The sequence below is a fragment of the Jaculus jaculus genome, chromosome 19 (assembly GCF_020740685.1).
Source record: "Jaculus jaculus isolate mJacJac1 chromosome 19, mJacJac1.mat.Y.cur, whole genome shotgun sequence".
NCBI classification, from domain to species: domain Eukaryota; kingdom Metazoa; phylum Chordata; class Mammalia; order Rodentia; family Dipodidae; genus Jaculus; species Jaculus jaculus.
In genome coordinates this window covers 16,002,720-16,012,445 of record NC_059120.1, presented here as the reverse complement: position 1 = coordinate 16,012,445, position 9,726 = coordinate 16,002,720, and the positions used below count along the sequence as shown (strand labels likewise).

Genomic DNA, 9,726 nt, shown 5'->3' with positions numbered 1-9,726 from the left:
CTGGCTGTGTTCCATAAACTGCTTTCAGCCACAGAGAGGTGCATTTCCAAGAGTGGCTGAAAGGTACGCATTTGTACCTGCGAGCAAATATCAGCGACCTATCTGAGGAGAAAAATGCACATCTACAAGCTACTGATCGAGAAGCAGTTGGTTTTCCAGCAGGATCCTATATTTAATCTAAATCCTGCACCAGCTATATTAAATGTAACAAAGAAATGCAACCCAGAAATTATGCCTGGAGCCAAGTCCATTAAAGGTACTTCGGAATAACTAGAGTCCACGCACCTTAAAAGCACTACAAGCTATTGATACTTAAGAGGGGGGCTGTGTATAATCACAACCACTGCATTAGAGAGGGGAGGGAGAAAAAAAATCAGCCAAATTACGCTTGGTTAATTCAGAGTAACAGATCTGCCCCCAAGTGAATTGGAGGCCTTGAATTAATTCTGTTATGACAAATCAAGATAAACGTTCCCCCTAAATTGCATGCGATTTAATTAATTTTTGAGATCCTGGGTTTTTTTTTTTCCTAGCTAATAGTTCACATGCTCCTGCGCTGTCATTGTGCTTGAGTGGGCAGACTTCAAAGTGATATTAAATAACCAACTATTAGATTTACCTAGCACGTCCTATTGGAAAACTGCCATTTAATTACCTAGCCTGTTCAATTAAAGAGACAGCATTCTCTGAATACAGCAGCTTGCTGTTGATTACCAGGGAAATGAACTCGCTGCCTGACGGAGGGAGCCTCCATCCCTAAAGCTAACTCCCCTCCCCAAACACACCCTCCACCTTCCGGCCACCCCCAAGTCCCCAGCCCGGCCACCCCGCTCACTGCGGCTGGCTGGCTGCGGCGCGGCGCGGGGCGGGCGTCCACGAGAACCGCCCCTGGGCGAGCGAGCCGAGGAGCGGAGCGAGCGAGCGGGGACCGCAGCGCCACCACCGCGGCCTCCGCCGGCGCTGCGCCCGCCCCGGCCCGCTCCCCTCGGTCCCCTCGCCCCACCTGCGGGTCGCTCTCCGAACTTCCTCCTGGCTGCCCGGCACTTTCCTCGCTGCCGGGCGCCCCCCCCAACCCACGCCCGCGCCCAAGAGGGGGTGCAGGAAAAAGCAGGTTGAGGAGAGAAAACCAAGAGTTTTCCCCATAGCTACTTGGCGGCGCTTGGGTGGAGTTGAGGGGTCTGGGAGCTTGCCCGGTTGGGGTGATGGGGGTGGATGAAAGGGAGGACAGATGCAAGATTTCTTGACTTTTGAGGGGGGGGACAGGCAGACGTGGGTCCCTTTAAGATCCACCTTCCCCCTCCACCCTATTACCACTACCCCCCCCCCTCCAGCTTTTCCCTCCCTCTCTTAGAGGCCAATTTTGTTAATTAAATGTTTTGTTTGCGACGCAGCTCTCATTCATTGCGGACACGTCATTCGGAGCAGATCTAAGCCAGAGACCAGATCTCATTAGATAAAGCCCATCAGAACTAAGAAAATGGAGGAGCCACTAATTAAAGCTTTTAATTGTGCAGATTCGCTGCGGCAAGGCCGCTGCTTCATCTGAAATCTTGAAGGGAGAGGAGGAAGATGACCAGTTCTGCCCAATGGACACTTGGGCCATGGAGGGGAAGGGGACTGAGGAAAACGCCCCCTTCTCTTTCCTACCCCCACCCAAAGCCTGGGCCCAGTTCCCTGCAGCTTGCTAGCCACAACTGGGATGTTTAAAAAAAAAAAAGTCAAGACAGTTTAAAAGCCCCTTAATAAATCGCTGTATGGTCCCAGCCAGGCCGAGGGAGTCCCTCTTCACCTGGAAACATGGTAGTACATCACTCCACTCTAGGAGCCTGTTTCAGTCAGTCCATGAGGCACTGGAAGCCCCTCCAATAAGTGGACACTGGGGCATTTGGGGAGGGGGCAAGTGAGAGGGACACAAATCACAAATGCCAGCACCTCTTTCACCTTCCCACCCTTTGAGCACATTGATGGGCAGATATTGAAGACTGACTCCAGACGTCTATCCCTAAGGGCGAAAGTGGCTTTGGGGATGTCCTTATCAGAGTATGAGGCCACCCACCCATGATCCGTCTGGCACTGAACTGGGCAGGACTCATCTATCCCGGGGAGACTTTAAGTTTCTGCTGGTAGCATCTAGTTCAAGATCAAGCTTAATTCTACAGCCCAGATTCAGAGGCAAAAACTGCTGAGAATTAGGATTAATTAAGATTCAAGGCCGTGTGCACATCCTCCATAGCTCCATTAGGCCCCAAGAAAACACCAAAAGGGCATTTATCATTTGCCCCAAGAATAAGAAAAGGAATGGACTTCATTCCCAGCAAGCCACTTGCCTCAACTTGTCTCAAGGGACTCCAAGTGGACTCATCTTCTTTTTAATTAGTGGTAATCAGAATTGAAGGTGGGGCTGCCACCCCCCCCCCCTTTGAAGGCACTTGAAGAAATGAAACTGCACCATTCACCGAATTGTAACTACACTGTCAATTTTTCCACTTCAAATCACCATCCTTTCTTACCACACTTTTTTGCTCTCTACTTAATTACAATACTGTCAAAGCTCCTGGCATGGCTTGGAAGGGCCAGAAAGCATTACACCCAGGCTCCTGCTGATTTTCCAACATTTACTTCTAAAAGGACACTTAGTGAAATTAATGCAGCCCTATTAATTTAAAAATAAAAGCCCTCTCCCTCTCATATTTCTTTCGCTTGACTGATTGAGGGTGCCAGCAGAATGGATATAGGTTACATTATCAGAAGAACCAAATGGCATTTTACTCCATCATTTCACACTCATGATACCACAGGGCGGACACACCCATCCTCAGCTGCAAACTGCACAGGGGTCTCTCCTGAAGGATCAACCACGGAAGACGACACTCAGAGCGAAGCTAAACTTTGGACAGAACAGCTCATCGCTGACTGACCTTCGTGGAAGAAAGAACAGTATGTTCTACTCATCGCTATAGAGAAAGGATTCAGGGAAGAAACAAATGGAATGAGATTCTCAAAAGTATGCAGTTTTCTAGTATCAATGGTGTGCGTGTGGGTTTTTTCTTTTCTTTTTTTTTTTAATTACTGGATGTTGAAACCTAACACCTCCTAGAAGCATTCATGTGCATCATTCTATCAAACCATTTACTCAAATTAAATGTGTAATCCTTCAAATGCCTCCTTTCAAATTAATGAGTTTAAGTAGCTTGAGTTCACCTGAAAAGATCTATAGGCACCTGACCTCCTCAATTCTTTCCATTAATTGCACTGAAACTTGTTGGAAAAAGACTGCTTATGGGGGCATATGAATGTTCCTATACATTGCTTTAAAATGTAAGATTAGTATAATTCTATCCCTTTTTTTTTCTGACTCTCTTTTGGGGACCAAGGGCAGTGCTACAAATCACAACAATAACAAAACCCAAATCTGAGCATTTTTCAAATGAAAAAAAAATACCTGAAAATTCTACATTAAAAGCTACACACCAACACTGTTCCTACCCCACTTCCAAGTACACCTATGAAGAAAACATTACCACTAGCTTTTGTTTGTTTGGGTTTTTTTTTTTTTTTTGCCATAAAAAGAATTACAAGTCTATAAGCTGATGGCTAATCAGCATTTTTCACAAGGAGCACAAAGAATGAGTCACAGCTTTCCACTCAAAAAAGTTTAAAACTGCTTATGTAAATATCATAATTAGCCATCAGTATAGATGAGTAATTTTCTCACTAACAGCACTTTTATTTGTAAGTAAACCTTTTGTCTCCTGAGTTATGTGGGTCCACACCTTGCAAGCAGCTGCCCCCCCAACACACACACACACACACACACTCAAAATGCTTACTTTTAACCTAAAGCGCAGCAGAAACTGACAACTTAGAATTCTGCGTCCAGAGCGAACTCAACCTTTTCCACACCTAAAGGTGCAATCCCACCAAAACGGAGCTATTCCCTAGTATGGAAACTGCCCTCAGTGTCATCAAATGCCAGAAGACTGAGAGCACATGCTTCTGGGTCCCCTTACATGCAACCAGTTTCAAGGGTTTGGAGGGGAATTCTGTCATGCATTCCCTCAGATGCCCATTCGCCTTTCCCTCTGGCCTGGCCCCTACTCTGCCCGCCCGTCTCTGTTAAGGCAGCCAGACTGGACTTACCTAATGTAGTCGTTTCTGCAAAGGATCATGCCGCTCTTGGTGTAACACGACGTGCCAATGTCGCCCAGCTGTGCCTGGCAGCAGGAACACTTGAGGCAGCGGCTGTGCCAGTAGCTGTCCATGGCATAGAGCAGAAAGCGGTCCGCGATCTTGCCCCCGCAGCCAGCGCACCGCTTCCAGGAGAGGGAGCCGGCCGTCACCGGGGGAGGCTGCGAGCTGCTACCCGGATTCACCATGGTCTGCAGAGGGCGGGGAGAGGGACGAGGAGCAGAGACAGACAAAAAAAAAAAAAAAGAAGAAAAAAAAAAGAAAAGAAAAGGAGGGCAATGCAAAAAAAAAAAAAGAAAAGAAAAGGAAAAAAGAAAGAAAGAAAAGTCAGTATATCACGAAAGCATGCAAGCAAGCTTGGTGTCTTCTATTTTCCTTCCTCCCTCCAGGGAGATGCTGGAAGGAAGCAGTCCGGGCAAGGACGGGAAGGAGGAGGAGGAGGAGGCTGCGCGCCCCGGAGAGGGAAAGGAGGAGAGGGCAGCTCTCCCGCAGCAGCCGCCTGTTTACTTTTCTCAAGCTGTGTTCCGGGGCCCACGAGCTCCTCTCAACTTTCCGCCGCCGCTGACAATTTCTGCTCGGGTACTGTCAAAACTCCGAGCCAGCCAGCGAGCGAGCGAGCGGGCGGGCGGGCGACAGGGCGAGGGAGGAGGGAGGACGGCGCGCTCCACCCCTCCGCGGCGCCTCCCTCCTCCTCCTCCTCCTCCTCCTCCTCCTCCCAGCGCCCGCCTCCGCCCGCTCCTCCCGCCCGCCTCCAGCAAATGAGGGTCAAACCCACCCACCGCCGCGCCCGGCCCCTCCCCGGGCCCCCGCGAGCCGGCAGCCCCGCCGCCGCCGAGGCCACCTTCCCTCCCGAGCTCGGCTGCCTTGGGGAAGTGCACCTGGACTTCACAAGTTGGAAATAGTTTAGGTTTTTCTGCAAAGAGGGGTGGGGGAAGAAGGAAGGAAAAAAAAAAAAAAATCAAATAAATAAAAGGGGGGGGGGGAGACGGGGAAGGAAGGGAGGGAGGAACCAGCGGAGGGGAGATGGAGGGGAGGCTAGGTGGCGGGAGGGGAGGTGCGGGGTGTAAAGTTGCGAAACTGGTTTTTCGTATTTTTTTTTTTAAACTGCACCTTTTACATGCCATTGTGGTGACCGCCATCTCCCATTATTGTTCCAGATCTCATTTCATTTTGAAGATCAATGAGTGTTTTCAGGACACAGGCGAGAATAACAGATCGTTGAACTTTGGGATGCCTGTTAACTTCCTAGACAAACACTCTCCACTTTGGTCTCGCTAATCTGCCCTTGATCAGCAATTTAAATGCTAAAGCTTTGTTCCTCCAAAAGGGAATGTGGGGCGGGGGGCTGTCGATAGATAATATGCGGGAAAGACGCGACTGAAGGACGCACAAGTTAAATTCGAGCCAGTCCTGCCGTCACCAAAAACTGCTCTTAAACATTCCTCCCCACTCTCCCTAATGAATGCCACAAGCAAGAGCAGCAACTGGGGTATAATATAGGAATCAATTTATAAAGCTTAGCCTAAACCGATTAATTTGTTGCCTCCCCAATTCCTGAGTCCAATAAAGTCCTAGTGTTTCTCCAGTCACTTATTCTATAAAAAGATCAAGTTATTTACTGCCAATTAAGCAGCTTGTTTGGTCTTTGTCGTCTGTGAGCTGAGAGTGTGGGCTCCCCCCCACCCCCCACCACCCCCACACAAGCCTCTCTGCTCAAGACATGAAGCCCATACCTAGGAAGGAAGAGGGGAACTTTGCCTGTCCCTGGCCCAACTTGACTGCTGCAAAGAACGAGAGAGAAACAAGGACTCAGGTTCCTTAAATAGGCCGATTTTAAACACATTTCCTCCAAAAGAGTCCCGGAACGTGTGTCCAGTGACCGCACAATAAGAACTGCACCAATTAAACTGTAACAAAACCCCGAGACTTTGGAAACAGGACCACTCTAAAACCCATTAGCATTGCATTTATCCGAATGCATCATACCTTTATGTAAATTGATTTATCTGATGCATTTACTCGAGGAATTGCTTTTTGTTACAATTTCAGCCCTAACCTAAATGAATCTGCATTTCCTGCCCAGGGTCTTTAAACTGTTTCCCCCTCCCTCAACGTTTTAATCACTCCGAATTCCTTTTTAAAAGGGGAGAGGGAGGGGGAGGAGATTTCAAGCTGCTCCCGCCCCCATCTTCAGTGAGAGGTAAATATATATATGTATGTATATTTTTTTTGAAAAGGAAACATTACACTGAGAAAAGCATCCAGTAACCCCATTAGCTAAAGCTCTTAAGGACAGGCAATACCTTAATGCTGATTAAATCTAAAAGAGATGAATCAAGAGTACTGACCAGAAACTGACTCCCCTGATAACTAAGGACCGGCCCTCATCAAGTTTCATTTAGAGTTGGAAAAAAAAAAAGGGGGAAAAAAAAAGAAAGCTTTTAAGTTAAATAGGCTTATACTCTAGTAATTACATAGCCAAGCAATTTAGGTCCTGGGGTAGTCAGTGAAATAGAAAGCAGAGCCGGCTGCTAGAGGCAAAGTCTGCCCCCCTTTAACAACGTCTCTGGTGTTTTTTAATGGAGACCAAGGGAGGGACAAACGTAGCGCTGGCAATTTGTAGTACAAAAATGGATGCTTAATTCATGTCTTGATTTTAATTAGGTGATTCACCGGATTTCTCCTGGATTGGAACAAAAGACCCATAAGCCAAGAGGAATTCTTTAAAAAAAAAAAAAAAGAACCAGCAATACTAGATCCTAGGTACTTGGATCTTTTCGGCCACTGTTTCGAAAATAGTGTTTACTATGGTGATGGTGGGGGTCGTGACTCACAACCCCCCCCCCACACACACACACCCGGGCACACACTACTTCTCATCTAAGCAGCCCCTGTCTTTTCCTTAGAAACTGGAAATGTCCCCACCCACCCAGCTCCCCCTGCAAAGCCCCCCCCCCCTCACACACACACACACACCAGCCGGGTCTCTCCAAGAACCCTTTTGTAAGCAGGAACCGCTACAAAGCTGTGGCGGCCCGGGGGAGCCTGCACTCCCCGGCTAGGCGAGCTCGCAGGCCGGCCTCGGTTACTTTCAGACTCCTCGCGCATTATCTAAGGCGACGTATTGTTTACTTGCAATTTGGGACGGTCAAGGGAAAGAAGCCAGAGAAAACAGCCCGGGTCTCCCCCACCCCACCCCCGCCCCACATCGGCGCCCCTCCTTCCCCTCCCTTCGTCGCCCCCTTCCCGGCCCGCGGCGCCCCCAGGCCGCCCCCTTACCTGCTTGTCCCCTATATTGCAAGGCAGCGAGAGGCGGCAGCGGCGGCGGCTTGGGCGAGATGCGGGCTGGGGCGCTCGGCTTCCCGGGGAAGGGGCGCCGGGGCTGGCGGAGCCGGAAGGAGGGAGCTCTCGCCGAAGCAGGAAAAGGGAGGAGGGGGCTAAGAAAAGGGTGGTGGTGTGGGGGGGGGGGTCACTGGTTGCTTTTTCTTTCTTTTTTTTTTTTTTTCTTGCTTTGCTATTTTTTTTTTTCAAAAATCGCGTTGCTCTAGCGCGGGTGAGTTAGGGGGTCCCGCCTAAGTGGCCAGTAACCGGGAGGAGTAGAAGTGTCAGTCTCAGTCCCCGGATCCCGGTCCGTCCTCCTCCGCCTCCCCGGGGCTGCGCGCGCGGGAGCAGCTGCAGGCGCCCTCGGCCCGCGCGGCGCGGCGCAGCGGCAGCAACTGCTGCAATCGCGGCTGCAAGTTTGGCAATGTGGCTTCACTTTGTATCTGCCCCCGCCCCCGCCGCGCGCCGTCCGCTCCTCCTCCTCCGCCGCCGCCGCCGCCGTCCCCCCTCCCCGCCTGCACGGTCGTCAGCTCGCTCGCTCCGGGTTGCCGGCGGTGGCGGTGCTGGTGCTGGTGACGGCGGAGGCTCGGCCGAGGTCCCTTTGCAAAAACAAAAAAAAAAAGAAAGAAAGAAAAGAAAGAAAAAGAAAAAAAAAAATCTCCGGGCCCGGGAGCAGCCTTCCGGGGAGCACCGCCCCGGGATAGGGAGCGAGAGCGCGTGGGGATGCGCGCGCGCGCGCGCGAGCGGCGAGCTCCGAGCTGGCCCCGCGGCCGCGGCGGTGGTACCCGGCTCCGAGGCGGCGGCGCTGGCCTCTAGCCGGCTCGCTCGCTCCCTCCGCGGCTCTTACCCATGTGTTACTGACAGAGCAGAATCCCAACTACTCCCCGGCTCGGCCGCCGACGTCAGCGACCCTCAGCCACTGGGCGGCCGGATTGTTCAGGCGGAATAATAAAACCTGCCAATCCGAGGGAGGACAAAGGGATGACTGAGCCGAGACTCGAGGGGAGGCGGGGCCGCGAGCGAGGCGGCGGAGCGGGCCGTACCCCGGCCCACGCTGAGCCCCCCCCCCCCACGCACACCGATCCAATGGGGACAAGTGACCTCCCCGAGAGTGGTGCTGGGGACCCGAACCCCCCCCCCGCCCCCGCGCACACACACACATCCCGTCCCCCCGGAGAGCGCGCCGAGGCTCTGGGGACACACAAGGGACCCGTTCCCGCTCGCTCCGCGGGGATGGCCCTCCCCTAGCCCTGACACCGGACCCTTAGGAAACTTTCCCACAAATGGGTCTCTTCCCGTTGGGGAAGAAAATAAGTCTGGATGAGACGTTACACCCGCGCAAAAATAAAATAAAATAAAATAAAAGATAATAATAAAGACATGTCGTTTAGTTGAGCTCACCGGCTGATGGAGATTTCTGGACCTTAATGGCAGTTCAGTTAACGAGGGAGGAGCCAGGCAAGGAAAAGTTCCTGCCGAAATACTGCCTGCTTAAAAACCCTCTTTATCCCCATTAAGTGGCATAAACTAAGAGCAGGAAGCGTTCATTGGTGCTTGTCAATTGTTGGAGATATTTGGGTCACGTCTGTCATTTTCAGAGGCGAAGCAAACTTCATGGAGAAAACTTTGGATGCCCGGCCTCCCACCTCCAAGTGGAGGGGGAGATGCCGGCTGCAGTAGCCCCCAAAAGCCATGGAGGTAATTCAAGATCTGTAATCTCACAACCTCTGGCAAGTAAGAAAGGACATTTCTAGTATAAATCACGTTTGTGCAAGTTCCATTGCAGGGCCTAAGCTAAGCCTAAGCCCTTGAATACCTAGTCATTCAACTTTATCTGCTCTGCCAAAATAAGTTGAATAAACCTCTGGTCAGAGGTTGATATTAGATGATTATTAATAGTAAGTTCCAGGGAGATTTTTCTGTTGGAAATTATCATTCACGTGCAAAGCCCTTCTGCTAAGCCATGTGGGGCTACTTTTCGTATTGTATTACAGTAATGCAGTGTTCGGAGAAGGAGACTGAAGGAGAATCTGTAAGACAACGTTTACGTTGAAAGTGGACATTTTTAGCTTCTGTCTAGAGAATTTCTTTCCTTTAAACCACCAAAATTAGTACTGAAAAAGAAAGACTATTTCCTGCAAAACCAGGCAGAGGTCAGTTTTAATGCCAATCAAAATATTCATTTAATTCCTTAAGTTCCAATCATTTTAAAGTTAG

The 9,726-nt window shown here is 50.5% G+C and overlaps 1 protein-coding gene across 2 annotated transcripts in view; it reads right to left on the bottom strand.

The window, feature by feature from the left end:
* Lmo4 (LIM domain only 4) overlaps positions 1-7,881 on the bottom strand; it is a 17,296-nt gene extending 9,415 nt beyond the window's left edge. Inside the window, exons 1-2 of one of the 2 annotated variants that reach the window (XM_045138070.1) lie at positions 7,468-7,881; positions 4,141-4,379 (exon numbers count right to left, since the gene is read on the bottom strand). In XM_045138070.1, coding sequence (XP_044994005.1) covers positions 4,141-4,376 — 236 coding nt within the window. In that variant the 5' untranslated portion in view covers positions 4,377-4,379; positions 7,468-7,881. Of the gene's footprint in view, positions 1-4,140; positions 4,380-4,695; positions 4,852-7,467 lie in introns of those variants that run through there. The other variant, XM_045138071.1, reaches the window with a different exon arrangement.
* Between the last annotated feature and the right edge of the window lie 1,845 nt (positions 7,882-9,726).